The 27,865-nt window shown below is 44.6% G+C and overlaps 1 protein-coding gene and 1 long non-coding RNA gene across 8 annotated transcripts in view; one reads left to right on the top strand and one right to left on the bottom strand.

Annotated features, from left to right (window-relative positions):
• Window positions 1-20,074, bottom strand: part of NRF1 (nuclear respiratory factor 1) — a 45,305-nt gene extending 25,231 nt beyond the window's left edge. For 2 of the 6 annotated variants that reach the window (XM_015855926.3, XM_015855854.3), the window contains exons 1-5: window positions 7,392-11,222; window positions 7,061-7,292; window positions 4,801-4,915; window positions 2,851-2,977; window positions 2,184-2,324 (exon numbers count right to left, since the gene is read on the bottom strand). In XM_015855926.3, coding sequence (XP_015711412.1) covers window positions 2,184-2,324; window positions 2,851-2,977; window positions 4,801-4,915; window positions 7,061-7,283 — 606 coding nt within the window. In that variant the 5' untranslated portion in view covers window positions 7,284-7,292; window positions 7,392-11,222. Of the gene's footprint in view, window positions 1-2,183; window positions 2,325-2,850; window positions 2,978-4,800; window positions 4,916-7,060; window positions 7,293-7,391; window positions 11,223-19,880 lie in introns of those variants that run through there. The other 4 variants (XM_015856007.2, XM_032447717.2, XM_032447732.2 and 1 more) reach the window with 4 other exon arrangements.
• On the top strand, window positions 19,870-21,465 carry LOC146762219 (uncharacterized). 2 transcript variants are annotated; one of them, XR_014932661.1, is made up of 3 exons: window positions 19,870-19,947; window positions 20,915-20,978; window positions 21,326-21,465. It is a non-coding gene; the product is annotated as an uncharacterized LOC146762219 (long non-coding RNA). The 2 variants fall into 2 exon arrangements; XR_014932659.1 differs by lacking the exon at window positions 20,915-20,978.
• Window positions 21,466-27,865: the final 6,400 nt, after the last annotated feature.

Here is a 27,865-nt window from a genome sequence, read left to right as displayed (position 1 = left end):
GCCATTCCTATCTTCTGCACAGAGGAGGTGAGTGATGCTCTTTGCTCAGAGCAGCCCTGCTCAGCCTTTATTTCCCTCCAGACCAACAAGGAAGCAGAGCAATTAAAAGGAGAGAGATTTTCACTCTCCCTGTTGAGGAGATGACATCTCTACCACCTGCCTGCAGGCACCTGCAGCTCCCATAGGCACACCTCTTCATGGTGCTGCTCCATTTGTACTTACAAATATTTGGGGTCTCCACAAGGCTTCGTGTTTCCATAGAGTTTTGTGCTGTCGAATAGCTCTCTAGCTGCTAACAGTGAATGGAGTTGTACCAGCAGCTCTGGGAATCAGAATTCTTACAGAAAGCAACAGCATCTCCGGCCATGCAACATGTTGCAGTGATTTAGCTGTTATCATCCACTCTCTCAAAGTAATGTATTCTGAGCCACTGAGGCACAAAAATGACAGCAGCCTCGTCGTATTCAGCACATCTGCTTTGTGCTTCTATTTAAGGGTCTGGCAAGAACTGTATGGCAGCTGGACTCCTTCAGGAATGGAATTACCTCATAACCATCACATGTACCATATTTACTCTCTGAATATTCTGCAAGGAGGAACACCTCCTGGGTTGAGAAAATCCACTCAGGAGGCTGCAGTGCAGTTGGTTTTGTCCTCACATGGCCTCGTGGTATTCAGAGCTCTAAAATTTTAAGAGAACACCTACAGTATGTCATCCCTGTGTGATATGCAGGGAAACTGAAATTGAATGTTGACTCCAGGGTCCCAGGAGAAGGGCTGGACTTCAGTACCAGCCCATAATACACACGTAAAGCACTGCAGTACTGGATGTGAAAAGCACAGACTGTCCACAGCTTGGGAGAAACCTTCATAAAGCTATTCTGAGTGATCGTGTTGCACTGAAAAAAGGAGAGTTACTCCTAACACAAGACTTGTTTTACCACAGCTCAAGTTCTTTCATGCAGCGTTAAGCAGCCCTATGTTGCTGTGCTGTTGCATCAGCAGTTGGCACAGTTTTTCCCTGCAAAACATGAAGGAGGAAGAAAGGAAGTAAAAGCATTTCTCCTTTAACTGAGCCAAAAGAAGGATAGAACACTCAGTGTTGGGTGGGGGGAAGCAAGCAAACATCAGAGGCACCTTGGTTTGTCTAAATCTTTGTGCAGAGTTTCCTGAAGGCTAAGGACATGTCATGCTTGGAAGGAAAAACCTCATTTTTAGCCTAACATGAGAAGTAATAATATTTTTCTCATAGATCATTGGAGGAAAGGTTGCTTCACTGGAAGAGAAGCAGACTTAACTCCTGATGTTAAAATTTTTAATATCCAATTTTATCATTTAAAAAAAAAATAGTCAGCAAAGGGCTGGGCCTGGACAGAAGGGAAGTCCGTATTTCTCCAGGGCAGTCTCCATCAGTATCTCACCCAAGGTTTGATGTGGCCTGAAATAATTGGCAAGCCCTGCTCTGTTCCAGCAGAAACATGAGGGGATTATCTAAAACACGCAAGAAACAGCCAAAATGGTGCAGCAGAAGCCACCTCCCTGACCTCAGGGCTCAAAAATCACTGTAGTGTACAGGACAAAGTGCTGCCCCTGTACATGGTGTATGGGAGGTCAGAAAACCAGCACAAAGAGGGGAGCCAACTCCTTGAGAGGGTAGATAATGGCAATAAAAGGGGAAATGGTTTGAAGTTCAAGGAGGGAAGATTTAGGCTGGATACCAGGGGGAAGTTATTTACTATGAGAGTGGTGAGGTGCTGGAACAGCTGCCCAGAGAGGCTGTGGATGTCCCATCTATCCCCAGAGGTGCTCAAGGCCAGGTTGGATGGGGCCCTGGGCAGCCTGGGCTGGTATTAAATGTGGAGGTTGGTGGCCTTGCCTGTGGTGGGGATAAGATTGGACCTTGAGGTCTCTTCCAGCCCAGGCCATTCTTCTGTGAAAAGGGGTGCTCCCTACAGCCTCAAGCTCTGAGAAACAACTCTGCTGTTGCTACATGCAGAAAATAAGCAGCAATAACAAAGCTTCACATCTAACTAGAGCTGTCACATCCCATGGGAAAGAAAGAAGAGATCAAGTACAACCCCTGGAGATGCAGACATAAACTCCGGTGCAGAATAACAGGATGTGACTGTAGGATGCCACATCTCTCCCTGGTTCTGCTGAATTTCTACCATGCTTGTGCTTACCTGGGTCATCTTGTCCACTGAGACTGGAATGCCATCAATGGTGAGGGGTGGTAACTCTGAGTTAACCTCCTGAGGTGCAGGAGCGTGCTCTGCCAGCGCTGACTCCAGGTCTTCCAGAATCATGCTCTTGTACTTGCGTACCTGTGGGGAATTGTTAAGCTCAGGTAAACAAAGTGAGGAGCACCAGGAGAGGAGAGGTGAGCAGCAGGGCCAGTCGCCTTCCCCAGGGTGCTGGGGAGATGAAAGAGCAAACAATTCCATGCAAAAACACCTGCAGGCCCCAAAGGCTTGGCTGCATCGAAGGGTGATGATGAAACGCTGGGTAACATCACCAAGTGGAAGGATTTGTGGGATCAAAGTTAAGTTCAGAAGTCAGACTTATCATAGCCAGGATCTGCTCTATTTGCTGGCAGGTCTGTGGCAAGGAGCATGCTGTGCTCAAAGACATCCATCGTCACCTGCACTCTTAATTGAGGCTATTAGCCCTGGGGAACTGTGCTGGACAATCAAAAACTATGCAGAGAAGACAGGAACTCAGTGCTCAACTCACGTTTATACACTGAACCCCTATTTCCCGGGCCTTAAATATGACCTTCAGATCACTGCCAGGCTCACAAGGCAGAATTAAACCTGCAATTTATTGTATGTTTTTTTTCTAGATACCTACCACATTCTCCAAGGGTGCAGCTCCAAAAACTTTGAAGACGGGGTTGGGTTTGGATGGTGAGATACACAGGACAATGGCTTGCTGCCCCACTCTGGTGGTGTACTCATCCAGCGTGGCACGGAGCTTCCTGAAACAGAACCAGTGAACAGGTGTCAGCTGAGAACCCTGCAGAAACACGACCCTTCCCATTGTCAGCTTCCTTTTTGGATGCATCCCATTCACAAACCAGGTGAGCAGCAGAGCCCCAGCTGTCAGATCGGCCACACAGTGCTTCCCTGCTGTGCTCCCCACAGTCACACAGCAGCTCAAATATCAGCTATTCTCCATTTTTTTTCCCCCATTGATGCACAATGGAAAGAGAAATCAACAGAACAGCAAAACTAATTTGCATCTCCTGCTGTCCTTAATTCTGTCATTGGCCAAGAGTACTATGATACAGAACTTGTAAGGAGAAGAATTTGACTATTTCAACAATATTTCAGATAACACAGCTTATTTTACATTTGGGCTCCCAGCATCACATTGCAAATCTCTGGTACCCAAACCAGAACTGTTGGCATTCAGCTGACAGCTCTGCAACGAGGCAAGAGCCAGGAGCGTTGCACCAGCAAAGCACGGGGAGCCCACATACACCTGCCCCATCAGCAAGTCCCCTTGGAATGAGCTCTCTGTAGAAAGAAAATGTGCCATCATAGACCTTCCTCCTCCTACTAACTTCCAAGCAGCACAAGAAAATGAGTCAGAAACTTCAGCAGAATCTCATTAAGCAAAAGAGGAGTAGCAGTACCACTGTGTAACCTGAGCACAGCCATAAAAGAACACTTTAGGATCTGCCCTGTTCATTTTGGAACCTGCTGATGGCAGCACAGTGCCAAAAAGCACCACCACCACTAGTAGCTGTGTAGAGATCCCAGAATCAGAAACCAGCTTCCCACTTGATGCATGCTGCCACTTAGAGGTGTTAAATTGATCAGAGGTACAAAAATAATGCATTTTGTCAGTATTTTACATGTCATAAAACAAAGCAGTTGCAGGAAAGGAAAATCATTTCCTTCACAGAGGTGTTTCTTTTAAATTATGTTGTTCACATGTCAAGGGAGAAAGAAATCTGCTCTTCACAAATGCTGCAAACATGTGGCTGAGTCACAGGGAGGAGGGAAAAACGGAATGAGGCTATAAAAGGAGCCTACTCCCAGGAAGCACTGTTTAACACCAAACCTGCTCCATTTCTTTCCACTTTGGTCACACGCAAAGGGTGTTACAGGACTTAACAGGTGAATAAATACAATGTAAAGAAACCAGCTTAGTTTCTCACCAGTTCTACATGAGTTTGAAGCAGAGGGAAGAAAAGGTGACACTGGATTCACTGCCTCAGCACATGAACTGTGTGAGCAAGATGAAAGTCAGCAAGCAGCACAGGGTGACAAACATCCCGACTTCTTTAATGCAATCTAACTGAGGTCAGAACAGTTCCAAAAGCAAAAACTAGTGTGTTCCAAAATGTTCTAAAAGGCAGCAATGTTTAGAAATGATTCCTAAAGTCAACACTGCAGTGATCATCACAGGTCTGCAAAAAGCCCTACAGCAGCAGAGCTTCTTGGTGGCCATCAGGTAGACAGAGATTGTCAGAACACTCTGAAGGATCATGTCACAACGCAAAAAAACATGGGCATTCATCACTTGGTAGATACATCCTCAGAGCTGGAATGTGGCTGTAGCTCTCAGGACAGCTGTAAAGTCATTGGAAAGGCCTTGGAAGGCAACATTACTGCAACAGATTGAACCAAAGCAACACTTTGACCCATTCCTGAAAATTAAAACACTGCTTGTGGGCTCCAGAAATGATGCCCCACAACTCCTTGAGCTGAACAGACTCTGGGCAGCACACAAATAGCACTGGGAAGGGACGGAGGAGACAGCCCAAGGCCTGAGTACAGGAGGAGCCCTTACCGTAGCAAACGCGTCTGCTGCCTCTTACGGATGGATGGGTTGGATTCAAAAACGTGTGGTCGCTTCCGTTTCTTGCCCGTTGCCACAGCAGCAGCTGCTGCCATCCCCACAGGGCCTGGAAATGAAACCACAGAGGTGAATCAGCACAGTTCCAGATATAGAATGGCTTGGGTTGGAATTGGCCATAAAGATATCATGGAACGATGGAATGGTTGGGCTGGAAGGGACCTTAATGATCATAAAATGATGGAATAATTTGGTTGGAGGGGACCATACAGAATCTCAGAATGACTTGGGTTGGAAGGGACCTTAAAGGTCACAGAATTAGAGAATGGTTGGGTTGGAAGGGACCTCAAAGCCCCCCCCAGCCCCAACCCCTACTATGGGCTTAGTTGCCCATCACCACATCAGACTGCCCAGCATCCCATTGTTTCTCCACATGTCAGAGCTGAAAGGCCACATAAGGTGGCTCCAAAGCTTTGTGTTTAACAAAGGTGCAGCTACAGGAGCAGAAAACCCTAAGCTACCAAGTGCCATAATCACCATAATTTATTTTAAATACTGAGAGCCAACTTAGGCAGAAAACCTGTATTGTGCACAAGCTTTGGATATACTGGGCATGGGAGGTACAGCCAGAGACTGGGGGGTACCTGGGGTTCCCTTGCAGTGAGACTCTCCTGCAACCGCCCACCAGGGTGCTGGGAAGGAAAAGGAAAATCCTGCAGGAGCTGAGGCTGCAAAAATAATAAGCAAAGCAGAGGAATGCCCAGTAGGGTTGTGGAATGCTCAGCGGGATGGTGTTCAGGACCATGAAGCTGTGAGAATCAATGTACAGGCACAGAAGAGCTCCAAGAGTGATCAAGCACGGTGAGAGACTAGTTTTGAACATTGTCACTCAAGCAGATTTCACATCCGTGTTTCAGCCTGATCTCAAGGAGAATAAAGCTGAGAAGAAGCCAGATCCCAGTCCAGCACTGCTCCTGACAGCAGGAGATGGTAGTCTCACAGCCCACAGCTGTGGAACCACCACATATTGGGGAACCACCAGATATGTTTTTTGTGTTAGCTCTCAGTTTATATCACCTGGGGTGGCAGTTCATCGTGATAACTCGTTTAAATGCTTTAGGACCCAGGATACACAACATCTGGTCCTACTGCTCCAAGCCAAGCTATCACACATGGCCAGCAAGGCCTCACACCACTTGGATTCAAAAATTTCACAAAGCAGATGTAGGTATGTGACCACTGCAGCCTTCCAACCTCAACCTGAACCACATCTTTCTCCCCATTTCCTCACTTTCATTTTTCCTTCTATACAAGCTTGAAGCCATTGGCCGTAACCTCTACTTAACTCTCTCTTCTTCATTAATATATATTCCAACATCTAAAGCTGGGCTTTCTTATTGCACACAGTCCTCCTCCTTTCATACTGGTACATATCCAGAAAAGTTTATCCAGGAGCAGTTACCTTTTCACCACTCTCTATAAAAACTCCTAAAGATTTTACCTTTTTGTCAAGACAACCTGTTGTCATGTCCTCACTTCCAACTGCAAGCTGTCTGTAGCAAGGGTTGACTGCTCAGCATGTTTAGCAGGGACGCTCACCGCATCTATAAGCGCCGATATTGAGCTGCTTTGCACAACTTCTGACAAGCGGGTCAGGAGCTTTATTCCACAGATAAGGAGCCAGATCAGTTTGTGAGTGCTTATTTATCATTTATCATTGCTTTTTTTCTACTAGAGAGGTAAACCCATTTCAAGGCAAATATCGAGGATGCGGCAGGGGTTTACTGGAAGGGTTTTGATATTCGGAAACAGTTCTTCATTCCATAAATAGAATGGCTTGGGCTGGAATGAGCCTTAAGGATCATAAAATCCCAGAATGGGTTGGAAGGGACATTAAAGATTATGGAATGGGTTGTTGGGTTGGAAGGGTCCTTATGCATCACAGAATCATGATATGGATAGATTGGAAGGGACCTTACAGTTCACAGAATCACTATATGGCTGGGCAGGAAGGGTCTTTATACATCACAGAATCATGGTATGGCTGGGTTGGAAGGGTCCTTAAGGATCACAGAACCATGATATGTCTGGGTTGGAAGGGCCCTTACAGCCCTACTAAAACTGAAGTGAGAAGGAAGCATTCACAACATCCCAAGGGAGTGAAAGGATGACTTGGACACCCCCAGGCACAGTTGGTGACAGTCAGTATGAACGATATGTCATTACAAGGATGCTGAGCACCCTGCTGCTTTACCTGCTGCAGCCAGGTGGGCCGTCACCTCATCGGTAGCCGTGGAGTTGAGGATGTCAGAGTCATCATAGGATGTGTCCTCAGGTGAGGAAGGTGAGTCCTCGTCGGCACTCAGCATGCTGTGCTCCGTGTAGGTGGCCACGTGGACCTGCTGCACCTGCTGGGCCACTGCGTGGGCCTCGATGGTGGCCATGTGTTCTGTTTGAGTCACGCCGTGTTCTTCCATCAATAGGTACTGGAAGGGAGAGAAAGGTCACAGAGTGGGTGTTAGGGACACGTGTACCATAAACAACAGGTAAAGGAAGCTGGGTGAGCAGGAAGGAACAGAGGTTACCTCCCCTAGCGGGCTTCCACAGGAGGGACATTGCTGATCCAGAAGGTAGAAGAGGTTCTGAAAAATCCTATTTCCCAGCTACACATCACAGCACCAAAAACAGGCACCGTTGATGGAGGAAAGGTCATCACACACCTGGCATTCCCAAGCTGTGTGCCTGGAGCTTATTTCTGCCACTTTGACAACAAGGTAAGATGCTCAAGAGCAATACATAATCCAGCCTCAGCATCCCAGGACAAAAGTCCACAGGATTAAAAGCTCTTTACCACACCCCTCTCCATTGAAATCTGTTCAGCTTTTCAAAAGGAGAGAGCCAGGAGCACAGACCTGGCCATGGTGCACTGCACCATCAACTCAACCATAGCATGCCAGCACACAGCTTTGCTCTTCCAAAGCTTCCCATAACTTTTATCACATATATAACGTGCCAGAAATACACAATGCTTTGCAAATGATCAGCATGACAGCCAATCTGACAAATCAGTCATCAGGCTGATGGTGAGCCCAAAAATGACATCATCGGGACCAACCACACAGGAAGAATGGGACACTGAGATCCAGGCCAGGAGAAAGAGCTCTTGGCTAAAGTTCTCTTGGCCAAACCAACCTAGAACAACTACTTGAGAGATTGCAAGAAGAATGATTACAAATGTAGGCTGCTCCGTGGAAAGAATGGAGGAGAAGGGAGAGCACCTCAAACTGAGGACAGGAGGTTTGGTGGAAGGCAGGAGGAGATAACCCGAATCTTGTGCTGATTCTGGGATAGGAAGAAAGGCAAGGCATGTCCAAGGCTATGGGATGAAGTACCAACATCATTGTGTACTGAACACTGAGGGCATTTATGCACTTCCATCAAAGGCAGCTTCAATTTGAAGACACCACAACCAGCAAATCAATTATTTTAGCGAGTCCCATCCTCCAAACATTCATCCACAATCATTTTCTATAGTTGACTCAAGCACAGCTATTTTTTAATTATTACTGTCATTTTTTTTAATGGGAAACAAAAAGCTGCATCTCAAACACAGGGAGAATATTCCCTGGACAGCACTAAGGGAAAGCTTCCTGCTCAAATGCCAGAGGCACACATGGTGTTGAATGGAGATGAGTTCATAGATGAAAATACTGACTAGAGACTTAGGATGAGCCAAGCAAAAACCCACTATCACACAGATAAGTTTCCAAATATCACGTTATTACCAAAATGGCTGTGGACAGTCACATCCTCTTGCTCAATGGACAACTTCCAGCCAGCAGGTCCAGGGCTTTAGGATGGATTAGCTCCATGTACAGGATCAGGGTGGGTTATCTCTGAATATGGGATTGAGATTGGTTCACTCCATGTATAGCATTGCACAGTGATGGTTCTTTTTGCAGCAGCCTTTGTCTTCCTAAGATAACTCCAACCTAGGCATTTAGGAATGGTTTCTCAATTCCCAATGCAAAGAAATCCAGCTAGATCTTCCCAAAAGAGGTATTGAACTTCTCAAAATGCCAAATGTGCCAAACCCAATCTAGTTTCCCTCCTATATTTCTAATAGTGGAATCACAGAATGAATGGCTTTGCTAAGAGCCACCAACCTCATGGTGGAGCTGACTCTTATTTTGGCATCACCTATCTAGAAAAGTCAGTTTCTTGTCTGGGAAACACTATGAGAAGCCCTAACTGTTCTTAAATTGCATGGATGGAAATTAAACACAATTTGGGCTCCTAACAGATGGAGTTTAGGCTGTTTCCTAGCTAGGCATGCATTAGGAGAGCTCCGACCTGCCAAAAAGCAGTTGTGAGACCATTGCAAAGCTATGGAGGTTAAAGCTCCAACTACCTTCCCACTCACAATCCAACTCACAACGGAACCAGGAGTTATTCAGTCCTGCTTACAAGCCTCTGTGATGTTAGAACCATCCAAAAGAGCACCAATTCAAATACCTCCAGTAAGGAAGGGGTTGAGATGCCAAGATGCACTGAAGCAACATGAAATCTTTTGGTTGGAAATAGATCCAGCATAATCTTCTTCTAATGAATTTATTTTGCTATCACTAGAGAAAAATGGAGGAAGCAAGGGAGATTTCATGCAAAACCTTAATGGAGCAGCACAGCAGGCCATGCTTTTCCCAAAGCACTAGGCTTGCTTTGTCTGAAGTGGTTCACTGCTGTTTTCCCCATGGTGCCATACAACATAAAGTGCTTTCCATTGAAATAAAGAAGTATTTATCCTCATAAAAAAAATACTACCAGAAAATATGTGACAAAGCATAGCTGCCGCTCTGCTCCCCAGGAAATGAGATTGCAAAACGAGCGATGTTTCTGACACTGCTTTCTTTAGGAGGAAAAAATGCTTGAACCAGGGCAATACCACTCAAACTGAAACTATGGGTCATGCATTCCTAAGTGGGCAAACAACCAGCTGAGTGACCAACATCAACACATGGGTGGCCCACAAAGAGCAGACAGGAATGTGTGGGTATTTGCTCTCATTTTTTACAGGCACGCATTGTGCTTCCACTACCAAGCAGAACCTGGCTCTGCCCTTTCTGTACCCTCATCTTCATCATTTCAGGCTATATAAAAGTAAATAAAAGCTGGGAAAAGGGGGCAAGAAACTACTACACATCTACCACAAACCAGGACTTGCTCCCCAGTGGATGCAGAAGCCTGCCCAGTTGTGCACATCCCAACACTACAAGCTTCAGTAACTCATTTCTACATTGTAATTTGGATTAACTCCAGTTTGACCCAATAGCTGACTTCACTCAACACCGATTTTCCACTCCACCTTCTGCACTCTTTTCACGTCTGGGCATTTGCCTTATGAAAAATTCCCAAACATCTCCAGCATCTGAAGGGCAAAAGCCTTGTAGCCGTGTGTTGAAAGTTTGGGTCATTATTTGTTTTATCCATCTTTTCATATTATTCCTGTGGGATTCCTGGTAGAAATCAGGCTGTGAGCACAGAGGAAGAACCATCCAAAGAGCCACCAAAAAGAGCCACCCAAAGCAGCTCCGACATGAATCTGATGGACTGGAAAAGGAATTATTACATAGAGCATGAAAGGAAAAACTCATTCTTGATTCATTTCAGAAATGAATGCTCCTCATTCCAGAGAATGAATGTTTATTCCTCTTCTGCGTTATTAAACTGAACAAATTCAGGTGCAAGGAAACCCTTATACCACAACACTGCCTGTGGAGACGTTTCCTGGTAGCTGTGGCTTAGTCCTGAAGCCTTGGATGAAAGCCAGAAGTATTTTTTAAATCTTTAAAATGCTTGAAAACAGAGAAATGAGGATAAAGTCACCTCACCATGCAGTGCACAGTTGCTTTGTGGTCGCGATGGAACCTCCTCTGATGCGCTGCTGACACCAGAGCTGGAAGAATACCAGGTGCTGGAGGAGAAAAGCAACCCAAAATAGCATAACCTGACCACCAGAAACAGCAGAAAACAACGGAAATGGAGCAAAAAAACTGTAAATTCTATGTTCAATTCAAAGACGTGTGGTTGAAAATGGAGCTCGTGTCTACTCAGTGTCATCTGTGGTGTGAGTAGGAGTAACCACATGGACATGAAGCCATGCAGGTTACCCTACTGGAGGAACTCCCCTACCACCATCTCATGACAGCGTTGCTTCAGGAGTGCTTTAAACTGAGCCAAAGATAAGATGCCCACACAAGAATAAAGCAGATGGAAAAACGTCTTGGGATGTTTAAATAATTTCCATACAGATGCAAAGAATGGACCACGTGAATGAAGACAGAAGTTAAAGGGCTGAGACCTACTCTGTGTAGACCGTAACTCCAAATTCTGCAACCAGATCTTTCTTCTGCTTGGACACTTTGGGTGGAGGTTTCTCCTTTGAAAACTCAATTCTTCATAAAATAGTTCTGACTTCTTTGTGAATACTCCTTGCTATCACCACAATGTCTCCTAGGTGAAGATTTTGGAGATCGAGGCCTCAGTTGGGCACTGATACCGCAGCAGTTCCACTTTGTGTATGGAATAAGCAAGGATTGAGAAGGTACCGAGGCACAGCTCTCCCCAGCACTGCTTCTTCTATTAAACATAAATCAGATTGCTGGGTGGTAATGGACCCACCTGAAGTTAATTTAGAGGTCTTGGAGTGAGGGCCCATTTGGCGTAGCCACAAATAATCCCTCCGGCTCATTTCTTTATTAGTTCCAAAGGAATGGAAACGTTCCTAGTTTCCCCTCTTCCATTTTCTGCTTGATCCCTGAGCTGCAGACCCAATATCAAGCATCCTGAACCGAACAGTGCATTGCACAGCACTATCCGGAGCTACGCAGCTCAGTCTGAAAACCAGCTTTAAAAAGGAAAATGACATTAAACCTGTCTCGCTATTCCAGCATCACGCTTTTAACTGCAAGGAAATGCTGCTCCGTGCTCGGAGAACTGATTTTTTTTTTTCCTTCCAAAAAATGTGCAACACCTCCTTCCTTTCTTCCACTCCTTTTGTAAAGTTGGTGAGCATCTGGAGTTTAATATGCCTTTAATGGATTCAAGCCTGCCCTGTAAATAAGCCATTTGCTTTGCATGAAACCACCACCATCACACTGGCACCTTTGTTCTCGGGGGTTGCTGTGATCTGGGTGTGTTAAACCCCATACAACGGTGCTGCTGGCTCTTCTTCTTGCAGCACTGTGGTAATTTCCAGCCACACGTACCAGCACCTCTGCTAGGAAACGAGCTTCCCCATCAGAGCATAGATATCTGCTGCTCAACCTTCCTCCTTCCCCATCTTGCACAAGGATTGCCTGCAGGAGCTGTGATGTAGTAGTGGTGCTCAGCACTGCTCAGTTGCTTGTGTGCAACTCTTCTACAGGATGAGATGAGAAAGCACTTGTCCTGTGTAAGTCCTATGCGCTCACCACAACGGGTTGTTTGATTTTAAAGCCTATTTTCCATTGGTGCTATAGGTTTAGATGAATTCTCAGCTCCCTGCAAAAACAGCCTGGAACATTTCCTAAGTGAAAAGTGATCCGGTGAGAAATTAATCACTCACCACCTACTGATAAAATAAATTTCCTATTCCTATTTGAGGGAATTCTGCTTCAGAAATGGTTTCCCACTGTGTTTTGCTGTTCTGGCACAAAGCTCTCTATGCACTTTTTCTAAAGCAGAGGTGCTTCTTCATCCCATGAGCATCTCATCAGCAGGTTTCAATGGTGGGAGAATTAATCTCATCCTCTGAGATTTCCATGAGGACAATTGCAATCATGCCTTAGAACACTGCTGCTGATCAGCTCTCACAGCAGACCACTGTAGCCACATTTTGACCCATTTTGGATGGGTCTCAGCTCCATCTCTTGTCAGTGCCACAGCCAAGCAACACCAAGTCCTGGCTTTTCTTAGGGGGATGCAAAACGAAGCCCTCATGTCCTTCCTAAAATGAGGCTTTGGACTCCTACTGGAAGTCTCTGCATAGCATCCAACCTGCTGACAGCTCTCCCAGGTTAAATATTATTCACTCATTCACCTTTAGATAGGGTTTGATGCCATTCCCGTGCAATGATGAGCCTTGATGGAATTAGTAATGCAGGTTTGATAAGGAAACGATGCCATCCATCAGCAGCAAGATTGACTTGTATATTTATTATTACCTTAACTCACTGAAAACACACTGAAATGCAAAAATCCCATTGTTCTGGAGAATTTGCTGTGGTTGTGCACTGGCAGAAACGCAGTAACTCAAGCCCTAGGAGGGACTGAAATCCACCTCTTGTCATCCCACAGCGTCCTCCTGTGGCTTAATGCAATTATCCTTTTAATTAGGCTGGAGAAATAATCCCTATGCCAGTAATCGCAGCACAAAGAACCCTAAAAGAAATAAAAATCCTAGAAAACCAAACCCATGTCTTTTATCGTGCCTTTCTCATCAGCATATCACCTAAAAGAGCTGCAGGAAACACAGAAAGCCTGGAAAAGAAACCAATGGCACTTTACACCCGTTTATTAAGCATGTAAGTGGAGTCTGGACAGCAAAGCATCTGACAAACAGCATCCTCAAAGGTACCATTATGTCCATTTGTGCACATTCATTTCAAGAAGCATGGAAATCCCCATTTCTAATTATTTTACCCTGAACCACGCAGCCTTTAAGTCATTCTAAGCAAGTTGCTCTTCTCTAGTTGTTACAGCTTTTTAATTAATTTGAAGAATTGCTAACCCTATCAGCAGCATGACCAGAGAGGATCTGCTGTTTGCTGACAGCCCTCTCCCAACAGGATTACTGCCCAAAAGACAGAGCACAGCCCTGGCAGGCTGAATTAAGGTACGAATGTTCCCATTTTTAATCCTCTTTTATAGAGGCAAAGGATTACTGTTACACTGGGCTGCTGCAAGGGAACATAATGGGAGCACTGCGAGGAGCACACGAGTGTGAGGGCAGTGGTTGGCAGACAGCACAGAGATGCTCACTGGGGTTTGGAGGCAACATAACAGCACATTTGGAGACAACAGATTTGGAAACAACACCAAGAGATCAACCTGTTGGCCTTGGCTGCTGCCCTGAGCACTCAGCCAACAGCATTGTTTGCCCTCACGTTGCCTTAGCTCAGTCATCTACCACGTGGTAAGGGCGCAGGGTACAGCCCTAATTAAATTATCTGCACTGAATTACATAGCTCTGACCTAAGATGGCAGGCCTGGCTACAAGGCTGGGTGGTTCTGTTGGTGACGTGTTCTGCAGGGAGCTCATAGAACGGGTTGGGAAGGACCCCAGAGGCCACCATGCCATGGTCTATCCTAAACCCAGGCTGAACTACACCTCTGAGATCACACTTGGTTTTGGAGGGGAGGTTCCACCTTGACCAGGAGAGGAAGGGGACAGCTATTAGATCACAGGACATCCCAATTGGAAGGGACCGATGAAGACCATCAAAGTCCACACAGCACCACCCAAACCCAATGTCTATCTGTGGCTCAGCAAGATGAGACCACTCCGCAATTACCTAACTACCTGCGAGCTGGATTTAAGTGCACTTTAAGAACATTTTTCCCCTCTGTGGGACCAACAAAGCTCATTAACCTGGCCACCTTCCTCCTCAAGGCACGTCACTTATTATGCAGCTGTTTTCCATGCAAGCTAAGCACTCAAAATTAAATCTGTTAAAAGATGAAACATTTATTACACGTTTATAACAAGCATGCCTATATAGAAAATGGGGCTGCTCACACTCTGAACAAACATGGGAGCTGAGGGAGGTTTTAGGAGCTGCTGCAACACACAACCACCATTTATTTTGTGCATGGAAAACAGAACTCAACATTTTATTTGCTGCCGCATTTTGTGTTTTGGAGGTCTTTGATATTTCCTCACTGCAACCTCTATCCACGTATGCTTCTCATTATCAGAGTTTAAGCATTACAGCCATCATAAGAACACACAGCATTTGCTTCTTGGGCAAGAGACCCACCCTGAATGCTTTACCATTCACTCAAAAATATGGTGCAGAAATAATGAGCCAGAAAAAGAAAACAACAACTTGCCGCCCTAAGCAACTATAAGAAGTGATTCACATCAACTTGGATTTCCTAGGGAGAAAGAGAGCAGCACTACCTCAAGTCCTCTCTCCTTTATAGGGAAAACTGAAGAGTTAAAAGACCTTTTGGGAGCCTGAATAGAAGGAGACTCAACAGCTGAAGCCAAAAATAAACTTGTGGGGATAAGAATTAATTGACACAACATCGAGGATGTCGCAATGTAAATAAAGCACGGAGGAAGTATTTTTGACCCAGACATGGGGGAAGTTTCCCGAGCCGCGGAGTCATCTCCGTTTGATGACTTTAATTAGAGGGTTACGTAATGAACAGTGGGTGGGAACCGGTTTCTTTCTGATTGCATGACTTGTCATAGAATCATGGAATGGAGTAGGTTGGAGGGGATCTCAAAGACCACCCAGTTCCAACACCCTGCCAACATCTAACCTAAATCCCCCCCCTCTTTTAGTTTACAACCATCAGATATCTCCTTTTTATCAGGCCCTCAAGGAGGCAGGAAACCATCAACACCAACCAAAATAATGCAGGTGAGGAAGCCCAGCACAGCAATGTGCTCCGTGCACAACAACATGTCCCCATTACCCACAAAACAGGACAAAAGGGTGAAAAACAACTACAAAATAATGCTGGGCTCTTCAATTCTATAGAACCCGGGATCAGATGGAATATACCTGCAACACAAAGTGCTGCACATGTCTCTGAACATCTACATCATACAGGATGGAAAACTATGGCATTTCATTGATGTCAACATGTCAGCAGGATGGATGTCTGCTTCCCTCCACTAGATACAGCTTCCAGCTCTCCGATGTCTTATTCATCAATAGCACAGACTCCTTGGAGCTCAACAGGTGACTCATCCACAACCAAAAACCCAAACAGCCTCTGCCAGATGGGAGGATCCAAGAAGAAAGGGTTGGGCTGGAGGAGGTCAATTGGGTTGGGATGGCTGAAACCAATAGACCTACCTTCATTGGGTTGGGATGGCAGAAACCAACAGACCTACCTCCATTGGGTTGGGATGGCAGAAACCAATAGATCTACCTTCATTGGGTTGGGACAGCTGAAACCAATAGACCTACCTTCATTGGGTTGGGATGGCAGAAACCAATAGACCTACCTTCATCGGGTTGGGACGGCTGAAACCAATAGACCTACCTTCAACAGTGGGTACATGAGCAACCACCAAACTGGATGAGAGATGAGTAGTTTTAAACCACGAGGGGACAGATTACCTTTAAATACAAGTAAGACATGCCCCAGTGCCACTCAGCCCCATCACCTAGGGGTCCTCGATGGGCTGCTGGTATGGCAGCTGAAATCCCAAAGACAGAACTTTTATCCTCAGCTGGCTGTAGCTGCTTCTTATTTTAGACAAGCACCCTTAGCAAGAGGCTATCTACCAAACAGCTAATGAAGTTCATTAGAGGAGAGATGGGAAAGTCACAAAGCCTCTGCTCCAAGTGCCACCTCAGCACCATTCTTTCTACTACAGTTGCAACTCACAGAGCAAAGCAGGCGAGATCCCCACCATGTGCCAAGAGTTATTTAAGAAGACCAAGGAGTGTATTACAGAATTAATTTATTAAGTAACTCAATTACTGGATAATCACTGGTACAAAAATAAAGTTAACGATACATTCTTCCTCTGGACTTCCTTCAGGAACAGCAGTAGTAGTCCAAAGTTGAATTTTAAAGCAGTACTTACAATGAAAACCAACAGGAGCTAAGTTCTATTGACAGCACACAGCATTACACATGAAGATCTATTACATTTTCATGGTAGAGGGGATGCAAGGACATCCTACAGAGGCACTGCACCCAGCTTCCTTCCTAGAAGTTATTTTCTGGGCTGCTTTCCAGATCATAAAAGGCTACAGCAAATACATATATATATATATATATATATGAAAAAGAACCCGAAGCCTCCAGGGAGGCTGAATGGAATCTCCCAGGGCCCCCAACTTGTGATGCTGTGGCCATTCACACTTCATTTTTGTTACGAAGCTCAAAGCCTCCAGGTTTGAGCCTGCCAGAAGCTGAGCAGGTTGTGATAAATCTAACAAAGATGCTCCTGGTTTGTGAGTATTGGAAAAACAAAAAGCAAATTCCAAGACTTTTGGTAGCCCTCACACCTAAAATACCTAGAATTAAAAGCCGACATCTGTGCAGCTGACCAGGCACATAAGGCCTTCATTAAGGCCAGTAATTAAAGCCTAATTACTACCAAGCATAAAAGCACTGTGTGGCAGGAGTTACAATGTAGCCTTTGCTCATCATCCTCTACCAGGTTTATGCCATGCATTTTCCCAATGCCACACACGCCATTAGATTTATGGCAGTGAGAGTCCATCACTAAGGCTGCACCTAAATAACAGGAGAGCTCTAAAAAGTGTGACATAAAGCTCCACTGGAGTAAAGACATGGAGAAAAAGATGTATTAGATGATGTAACTCTACATGATAGCACTTAGCCATAATGAACGATACCAAAACCCCAAAGAAAGTCAACGTGATCCAAACCCGTGATAGATGAGACCCCAAAGAAAGTCAATGTGATCCAAATCCATGATGGATGAAACCAAAGGCCCAAAGAAAGTCAATGTGATCCTCATTCATGATGGACAGGACCAAAACCCCAAAGAAAGTCAATGTGATCCAAATCCATGGAAGACAGGACCAAATCCCCCCCAAAAAGCCAACGTGATCCAAATCTGTGATGAATGAGGTCAAAAACCCAAGAAAAGTCCATACGATCCTCATCCATGATGGATGAGACCAAAACCCCAAAGAAAGTCAGCGTGATCCTTTGCCATGATAGACAAGAACAAACCCCAAAGGAAGTCAACATGATCCCCAGCCATCCTGGACAAGACCAAAATCCTAATGAAAGTCAATGTGATTGCCAGCCATGATGGAAAAAGACCAAAATTCCAATGTAAATCAACGTCATTCTGAGCCTCCCAAAGTAGCCAGACACTTCCTCTTTCCCACCAATGCTCAACCACAGACATTAACAAATAGAAAACAGAACGATTTCTCGTCCATCTCCTCGCTATTAAGGCATGAGATGAGCAACCCCACAACTCTAAGGATGAGCAAAATGCTGCAGGTGACCCAACGGCCAAGGGAACACCAAAGCATAAACGCATCAAACTGGATGAAAAATGACACAAACCACCAGCGAGGCCAGAAACTCAAAGGCAGAACCACACCATGCCAAAAGGCCTCTAATTCTGGGAATAGCTCTAGGAAGGGGGAACAGAGCATCCAAATCTTGAAGATACGCATAGAAAATATTTCTTCATGTTATCAGGATTAGTGGTAGATGCAAAAGAGCTCTTTCTGTGCAAGTTTAAGGTGGGGATTTTGTGCTCTGTGATGGTTCCCAATCCCAAATGGCTCAGGAAGCAGTGGGAGCCCCATGGCCACAATGCAGCCCAATAAGAGGGGGGAGGAGGAATAAAGGGAAGAGGTAAAAAAGGGGGTCAAACTAAAAAGGAGGGAGAGGAGAAAGTAAGAAAAGAAGGAAAAAAAGGCATAAGAAAAATGGGGAAAAATAAGAAATAAAATAAAAAAGGGGGAGGAGGGAAAGGGGGGAGAAAGGAAAAAATTAAACAGGGGAAAGAAATAAAAATAATGATAAAGGGAAGTAAAAAACCTTAACAGGAAGGAAAAGGGGGAAAACCTAAAAGGAAGAAACATTAAAAAGGGGATAAAAGAAAAAAAAAATAAGAGTGGAAAAAAATAAACAGGGAGAAAATTAAAAGGAGAGGATAAACATACATATATTAGAAGGGGAAAGATAAATATATATCTATCTAATATATATGTATAAATAATTAAAAGGGGGAAAATAAAGAGGAAATGAAAAAAGGGGAAAAACTTAAAAATGGAGGAAGGGAAAAAATATTAAGGGGGATTTAAAATAAAAGTAAAAAAATGTTAATGAGAAAAAAAATGAAGGGAAAATAAAAAATAAAAAGGAAAATTATAAGGGGAAAAATTAAAAAAAAAAATAAAAATAAGGAGAAAATTGAAGAGGGGAAAAAAGGGGGAAATAAAAATTGAAAGGGGGGCAAATAATAAAAATTGAAAGGGGGGCAAATAATAAAAATTGAAAGGGGGGCAAATAATAAAAATTGAAAGGGGGGCAAATAATAAATATTGAAAGGGGGGCAAATAATAAATATTGAAAGGGGGGCAAATAATAAATATTGAAAGGGGGGCAAATAATAAATATTGAAAGGGGGGCAAATAATAAATATTGAAAGGGGGGCAAATAATAAATATTGAAAGGGGGGCAAATAATAAATATTGAAAGGGGGGGAAAAGGAAAAATAAAAAGGGGGAATGTGAAAATATGTTAAAAAAAATACAAATTAAAAAATTAAAAGGAAAATATGATAAAATGAAAAGGAAAATAAGATAAAAAGGGGGAAAACAGATAAAATGAAAAGGGAAAAATTAGATTAAAAATATATAATTATATATATAATTATATATAATTAGGAAAAAAAATAAATAATAAAAAAAATATATAAGGGGGGAATTGAAAAGGTGGGGAAAATAAATAAGAAAAAAAAAAATAAAAAATAATAAAAAATAAAAAGGAGTGAAAATAAAGAAACAAACCGGGTGGGGGGTAAAGGCCGAACTACAGACGGGCCGGGATAGGAAGAAGCAGCGTTAGGCACAAAATGGCAGAGGGGTCCCCGCTGTCCCCGCCGCTCCTCCCGCGTGCGGGCCCGGCCCGATCCCTTCCTCCTTCCATTCCCTTCCCTCTCCCCATATTTCAATGGATCCCCGAGGCCCATCCCGATCCCAACGCCGTTCCCCGGACCCCCCTCCCGGTGCGTCGCGGCCCAGCTCGGGGCTGCGGGGCCGGGGGTGCTGGCGGCCGGCGGGGGCCCCCGCGTTGCTGCGGCTGCGCCGGGGCTGGAGGAGCTGGAGATTGCGCGGTAGGACACTCACCTCAGAGCGGCTGCGCTGCGGCGGGCCTGCGCCGTGAGGCCTCAGGCGGGCGGCGACCGGGGAGAGAGTGAGAGGAGAAGGGGGAAAGCGACGCGGCCCGGGCGGAGCCGCCGCAATGGCGGAGGGGAGAGGCGGGGAGCGGCGAGCGGAGAGCGGCGGCGGCGGGAGGAGGCCGGGGGGGAGAGGGAGAGAAGGGGGGGGGAGGGGGGAGGAGGACGTATGGCGTCATAGCGCGGCGCCGCCGCCATGATGGGGAGGGAGAGGGATGAGCCGGGGGTGCCATGATGGGGAGGGCGAGGTGGGGGTAATGGGGAGAGAGGAGGCGCCATCTTGGGGAGGGGGCGGTGGCGGCGCCATGTTGGGGAGGGGTGATGGGGAAGGGAAGAGCGGGAGGCGCCATATTGGCGGCTTCCACTTCAGAGCCCGGCGCCATGTTGGGGAGGTCACTACAGAGCTCTCCGTCGTCTCACAGCCCCTTAATGCTTCATATATATATAATTTTCATGTGAAAAATAAACATTTTGGATCATCTCCCCGCTGTCGTTTTCCTCGCTTCAGCCACCTCACAGCGCCCAGCGGGTGATGGGGTGGGGGGAACTGCCTTGCTGGGTTTGTGAATGGGGGACGTCTGAGGTCTTCGTGTGGTAACCTGAAGTGTGAGGGAAAGAATAAAAGTAGGGTTAATTCTGATTAATGGGGAGGGGGTTTAAGGAGGGATTTCAGAACGGAGCTCTCAAGGATGACATGTTTTCCTCACAGCTGAAGGATGGGTGCAAGGAGAGAGGAGAGGGTGAAAAACTGAGGAAGGAGGCAAAGGAAATAACAAATAGGGGTAAAGCTGTTTCATAGGAGGGGTTTTAAGAAAGGATCGCTTAAATGCAATGAAGACGTCAAGTATGAAGTGTTTTCCTCGCATCTAAAGGATGTTGTGGATGGGTGCTACCAATGGGAAGTGTAAGGGGGGTGAATTTGAAGTATAGAGGAAAAAAAGGAGGTGAGGAAATAATAAAAGCGGGTATAAATCCATTTTACAGGAGGGATTTAAAGAAAGGATCACTTGAATGCAGTGAAGACATCAAGTATGAGGTCTAAAGAATGGTGAGGATGGATGCTTCCAATGGGAAGTATAAAGGGAGGTGGATTTGAAACACTGAGGAAAATGGAGGGGAAGGAAATTAAAAATAGGTCTAATTCTGATTAATAGGGGGGATTTTAAGAAGGGATTTCTGACTGAAGCTAGAAATATTTTCAGGAATGTTCCTCAAGGTGTGTGTTAGGCACTCTACTGGAGATCTGCTGGGTGAAATATTCAGTCAACTTTAATCAGTATTATTTTTGCTGGCATAAAATGTATGTATATATATAAAATATAGAATGAAATGTATGTGTATATATATATAATTATAAAAATATGTAATGTTTATTCTTTATTTTTTAAATTTCAGGACATCAGGCTACCATCTGTGCCCAGTAGAAACCTCTTCCATGGATATATCAGATTTATACAATCGTATAAAGCCACATCCAAACTCTCGCAGCATGTTGTGAGGGGAAAAAAAAATACAACACCTCTTGCTTTTTGCACAGATGTCATCTATCTGGAGTCTCCCACAGTGGAGTTTTTAAAGCCAGGTTAGACAAATAACTGCTCAGGAATGCTGCAGGTAGAGTTGCTTGTGCCTCAGGGATGGCTGACACAAGGTCCCATCCAACTGCATATTTCAGCTGTGTGTCACTAATTGGTTTGGAATAGGCAGATGAAGCCAGGAGCTGTTGAAAGCGCCTGTTTACAAGACAGCAGCTTGGGCTGGGCCTCACACGTGCCCTTTTTTTTTCCCACCCCTCTCAAAGAGTTTTTATCTGAAGGCTGCAGATGGGACCCAACCCTCTCAATGGGGGAGGACATTCATTTGGAATGCACCAGACCAGTCCTCAAGATGCAGAATTTCCCAGAGGAAACAAACTCTTTTTACAGAATAGAATGCCAGTGAGAAAAAGTTCTGCCGGCTTTTAAAAGGAACCAGGAACCACAAAAGAAAGTTGATGCTTCCGTAAGGGAATGAGGCACGTGATGATTGAGCAGAAGAAACTGAGCTGTTTTTCCACATTCACGGTTTGATCAGAAGGGGAATAATACAGACAAGGCTTTTTCCAGATGAAAAGGAAAAAGCATCCGTTACTTTTAACACAAATCTTTGCAAGAGTGATTGTTCAGTGATGTGCAATAAAATAGATTTGCAGGGCACATAAAGAGCCAGACTTGGTTTTCATGACTCTAGGGAGAATGTTGATAGCTCAAAGAGTTTGCAGTAATTCTGGAGAGCTGCTGCTGTTGGATGGAGGATTCCTGCAGCCTGATCTTTACCTTCAGTTCTCCAGCATGGTGTGAAGATCAAGGAGCAGCACAGACTGGGTGACACTTTTGGTGATGATTCCACAACAAAATGGGGTCTGAATGTGCAGCAGTCCAACTGATAAGTGGCTACTCTTGTAGACAACAGCATGGTTCCTCTCTTGCAGCATCCAGTAACCAGTCTGGCTTTTGGTCTTGCCCTGCCCTTTCATTTCACTTCTTCTCATAATTAGTGATTAATTTTTCATTCTTTTCATTCTGATCTCTATGAAACAGCAGTAATGGTAACAACTACCTGAAGAACGGCATAGAAGAACACACTTAGGCCTTTCAGTGCCTTTTCCTCGCTGCTCAGCACCAAACTGCAGCAGATCTTACAGCCAAAAAAGTTACTCGAGAGACAGAGATGAGATGCTAAAGAAGGAAGAAATGCTTTAGGAACTCTGTTGGCAGGAAGGCTTTTCTCTCCCATCCCCATGTTCTGCCCTTAGCTTATTTTTAAATACATTGAGGAAGGCTTTTTTTCTTAATCCCTTCTTAGAACAGGAGTAACCTGCTTGTAACTCAGTTGTGGGACAGAGCAGCAGTGCTGCAGTGAGCTGGGGAGCCCAGCCCCGTGGTGGCAGCTCATTATATTCTCCCGATGCTGGCTGTGCCACGTAGTGCTTCCGAATAACATGCTGCCTTTTGTACAGGGCTGCAAATCTGCTCTTTGTAAGATGCTTCCTCATGTCCCATCTGCCTTTCTTAGGTTAATTGTTTCCCCAAGTAGTCACTGAAGACTGATGGCACAAAGGTTGGATTTGCTTTTCTCCATTACTCAAGGCAGTTTTGCCTAAGCTACACAACAGGGAAGGTGATTTCCCCTTGGCCAAGCTAGCTGTCTGCACGCTATTACACTTCTCTATTATTAGTGAGAGTGAGCTGGGCTGAGTTTACAACTGTGCAGGAGAGATAAGCTCGAGACGACTGTGCTTCCTCTCCAAGGGGCTGTCAAGCTGCGTTCAACTCTGCATCTGAGACACCGCCATCCTGAAATGGGGAGGAATTCTTGTCCTCTGAACGGGGATGCCCAAAAGGAGCAGGCTGGAGTGTGTTTCTTTTAATGGAAGATTAGACAGAAAATCTCTCATGTGATTTTACCCTCTTCATCCATGACACCGGACTCACAGGAGTTTCAGAGCTTTCTGATACTCATTTTTATGTCAGCATAATCCCATCCTGAACTCCTCTTACTAAATGAACTAAAGAATCTATACAACTAATCCAAGCATAATGCACAGATTTATGGGAGATTAATGTCGTGAGTCTCAGTTTTATGGCTCTCCCATTCAGCAACATGCAAGGAGAAAAACTGCATATCAGAAGTGCTAATTGTTACCTTCCCATGCTGATGAGGCACTGGGAAGCACAAAAGAAAACAACAAGAATAGCAGGTTTTAAAACTGGGACATAGGAATGAAAAACAAAAAAAGCCAACAACATAAAATAGTGCAGTTTCTTAACCAGAAGAGCTGAAGTGAAGGAATATTAGGGGAAGGGAGGTATAACAAAGTGTGAGGAATCAAAGCATCTGCACTTAGAAGAAAATAGAGCTACTCCTTGGACATTTTCCAAGGGCACGCTGTAATTAACGGGTACTCCCAAGATGCCTGTCTTCAGAAGGTGCCAAAATTCCTCGATAAATTATCTCAGGAGCCAAAACAATGGGCGACAGAAGGACTGTTGCTTTCAAGGACACCACTGCAGGTCATGCCATTCAGATGAGCTGGGCACCATGGAAAGCTTGGTTGTTATTACTGTATTAAGGCAGGGCCTTGTGCTTGTAAAGCTGCAATATGCCCCAAAAGAAGATGCTTGCTTGAGCATTGTTTAACCTGAAGAACAGAAGCACAGGGTGAGATTACACAATATTGAGACCATGAGAGGAGGCAATACTATCAATAATATTAAAAGAAATTGTGATCTCATCATTTCATAAGTAATTTCATTTTCTTCCATTCCTGCAAGTCACATCAGAAGCTTTAAACCAACCATGTCTTTCTTTATTAATCCCTCTTATGAAGCAAGGATGAGAAACTTCCACAATCCTCAAAAGAAAATGACACAGAAAAGGAATTCTCTCCATAGGTAAGCATGACAATTTCAAGAGGACAGGCCAACCTACATAACATTCTGAACTGCCATTGAAGAAACCCACAGAAGCTCTCACAAACATTTTGTTTAAGCAGGGAGGGAACCAGGTTCCAGGTTCCTGGAATGCAGGGAGCAATCCAAGCTTTTCTAACCTTGCATTTAACGTGCAAGCGCTTCATCGTGTAGTATCAGTCACTCGGTCAATGAGCAGATTTGTTTTGCAAACATTATAGTCCAACAAACGAGCAGTTGGCCCTGAATGTGAAAATGAAATGTTATCTCAGTGTGCATGGAGAACTCTTCACCAGCTGGTTATCCTTGGACTTTGCAGAACAGGAACCTTACTGAAGGACACAAAAAAGGGATTCCCGTGAGATGTGCGACCTGTTGGAGTCACCCTAAGAGGAGAAAAAAAAAAAATGGTTTCCTGAGGTTTAACATGTTTTCTCAACTTGCTCTAAGCAGTATTTAACATTTTGGCTTTCTTCACATAATCCAGTTACGCTGGTTGTCTTGCTAGCATTACAGAGAGGCTTCCTTTCAGCTCACAAGACCACTTATCCTACTGCTTGTTGTTTCAGCTATTATAAATATTCTAACATTCAACAGTAATTACAGATGAACTGTTAAAGCACTCGGTCCAAGCATTTTAATTCCAAGCATTGCTCCATACACAGCATACAGTCATGGCCATCCCAAGGAAGACACTAAGCTACACTAAGCTTTTTCCTCTTAAACATTTCTCTTTTTCATTGCCGATTACAACAAGAAGAGTGTTTGGACTCACTGAATACCTCCAAAAAACCACCAATAACTGGGTAGCACACTAGGATGCAACAAGAACACCCCAGCGTCTAGAATGGAAAGCTTTAATACCTGCAAGTGTCATGGTACCCAGACAGCAAATCTGAGAGAGCAACCATTGCTGTGAGTGCTCAGTTTTTGGTCCTTCCCATCTTTTGTACAACAGTTGATAACAAAAGGGAGAAGAAGCTCATGCCTTTTTTAACATAAGCAGGAAGTGAGAGACTGAGGTCAAAATATATATTAGAGTTGGATGGCGTTTGTTTATTCCTGTGAAACATCTGAAATGGCTGTAGGGAACCAAGACAGTGGGAATGAGCAAATGAGATGGGAATTAACCCACCAAAACCTCAGTTTTATTTACTCCTGTGGGCACTATTTAGTGCCAACATCTAATGTGCATTTTGGATAAAAGTTTTCCTTTAAATATCTGCCATAGTTACTTCATTTTGGAGATAGCATTTATGACCACAAAAGTCCTCAGCTGTCCTTCTCTGAACTTGGGAAATAACATTTCCTAAAGTGAAAAATGAGACAAAAGTGTATGTGCTGTTTCTCAGGCCTTTCTTAAGCACCATAAAGATCTGTAGTGCTTTTCTTAATGTGAAAATAACACATTAGGAGATACTAGGCAACACAGAGGCGCTGGCTGAAGGACATTCTAATACCAAGTGTGGCGAATAATGGCTGTTTATGCAGGAGTTAAACAAAAAGATATCACTCTCATAACAAGTCTTTTGACTCTCCCCCTGTACACAACCCACAAACATGAACGTCAGCATCCGGTGTATTTTTAACAGCCTGGTTTTGGTACAGAACTTCCTAAACTAAAGGGACACCCCATGTACACCAGCAGCACACTGCATGGCTGTTAAGTAGCAGTGAGACAAAGGATTACCCTCCTACCAGGAAATGTAAGAGACAATGCACAAAACACTGTGAAATTCCCTTGCAAAGGGAGGTAAAGGAAAGAGTCTTGAGCTTCCAGTTCCCTCTCAAAAGATTCTTTGGGGATTTGAGCAAAATCGGCTTTATTCATCATAAACTCAGCTTATAGAGTCTGCACACCAGCAGGAAGAAGAGCTATTCAAATAGAGAATCAACCCATTTTTAAATCCAAACTATTATTTCAAGGTGTGTGCTGGTCTTTATTAACCACAGGGTATCCTGAATTACATGCAAAATTGAGATGGATGAGGGTGTGGGAGAGGGAAAAAAGGGGGAAAAAAAGTGTTTAATTTTGCAGTTTGGGATGGCTGGAAGGGCTTTCTCATCTTCTATCAAAGAACTGAATGGCACCTTCTCAGCAGAGCCTTCATCCTTTGCACTTCACTGGTCACGATCTGGAATGCGTCATACAAAAGCAGATTTTTTGTTGTTTTTAAAGAGAAAACAACTAATGATTTTTCACTACTCGTTCCAGTCAGTTTTGCACACTAAAACTTGAAACTGTTGTAGCTGTAGCTGTTGTATCAGTCTATCACAGATGTAAGAAGGGCTTTGCTTCCCTGCAGCAGTCGTATCAGATCAGCCCACTTGTCTGTCCTGAGCAGCACAGTGTCTGCCTGCTGGTTGGATATCAGCTTCAGAGGAAACTGCACGTGATGCTGCAAAAGGTGGTTGCAGAGAAAGTTGCCCAGAAGGAAATTATTTCCCTAAATACGTGCTCTGCATTCAATTGCTCTTATGGCAGGAGATGGTGTTGCTCTTCAGCTTTTCCTCCTGCAAACTGGCCATTGACCAGAAGCAGAGACATGCTAACAGTGGGGAACTGCCCCGTAACACCAAGTAGTTCCTACTTTGGTGCTTGGAAACATCTGTCCCGTAATGCTCTGTGCAGCAAGTATATCACACAAAGAGGGAATGCTTCATTTTTTAACAACCAGCATAAGTTGCTAAATATAGAGAGCAAACTGGTCCTCTCTTGCTTTGGAACATTACCAGGAGGAAATAGTTGCAAATATATGCTGTGACCAGAGACTTCCTGGTGGGTGATGGGGAAGCAAGACTTCAGATAAGTGCTGAAAAGGACTCATCTATGATGAGTGGCAGAGCAAAGTGGTACTGCAAACCACATCCCTGATACAGCAATACATGCCAACTGCAGGCTAATCAGCAAGGAAACAGGGTCCCCACCACGATTCTCTTGGCATGTAGATGAAAAATTCGGTAAAGCACTGCAGCAGCCCATGTAATCTACACAACAGTAGTTGGCCTGCAACCAATGCCACAAAACCACGATTTTATCGAGTTAAGATGTCTTCATAGAGGGAAGATGTTAAGCTGGAGAACCCAAGGCACTCTATGATTATTTTGTATTCCTTCCCTCCTCATAAAGCCTGTGTCAGTTCAGGACACATCCTCTCTTGTCCCACTGCATCTTTCCAGTCAGTGTGCTGGAAGAATGTGGGAGAGATGCACAGACTCATTTGACATACTGCTTCACCAAGGGCTGCATTAAACTGACACGGAGGAAATGGAGCGAAGCGACTCTGATCTGTAACATAAATCTTGTGGTTTCCAACCAGGATGTTCAGACTAACAGCGATTACTATAAAGGCAGACCTGGTAGGGGGGCTCATCATTGCCTCTAACTTAACACAGCGTCATTGCCAGCATCTCTGCTACATCTCCAGGATCTCACTACGGCCAAAAAAGAATGAGGTGAATCACCCACATACACAGAGTGCAT

The sequence above is a fragment of the Coturnix japonica genome, chromosome 1 (genome assembly GCF_054131305.1).
Source record: "Coturnix japonica strain WE chromosome 1, WE-NBRP24, whole genome shotgun sequence".
Taxonomy (NCBI): domain Eukaryota; kingdom Metazoa; phylum Chordata; class Aves; order Galliformes; family Phasianidae; genus Coturnix; species Coturnix japonica.
This window is presented reverse-complemented; position numbering and strand designations above follow the sequence as displayed.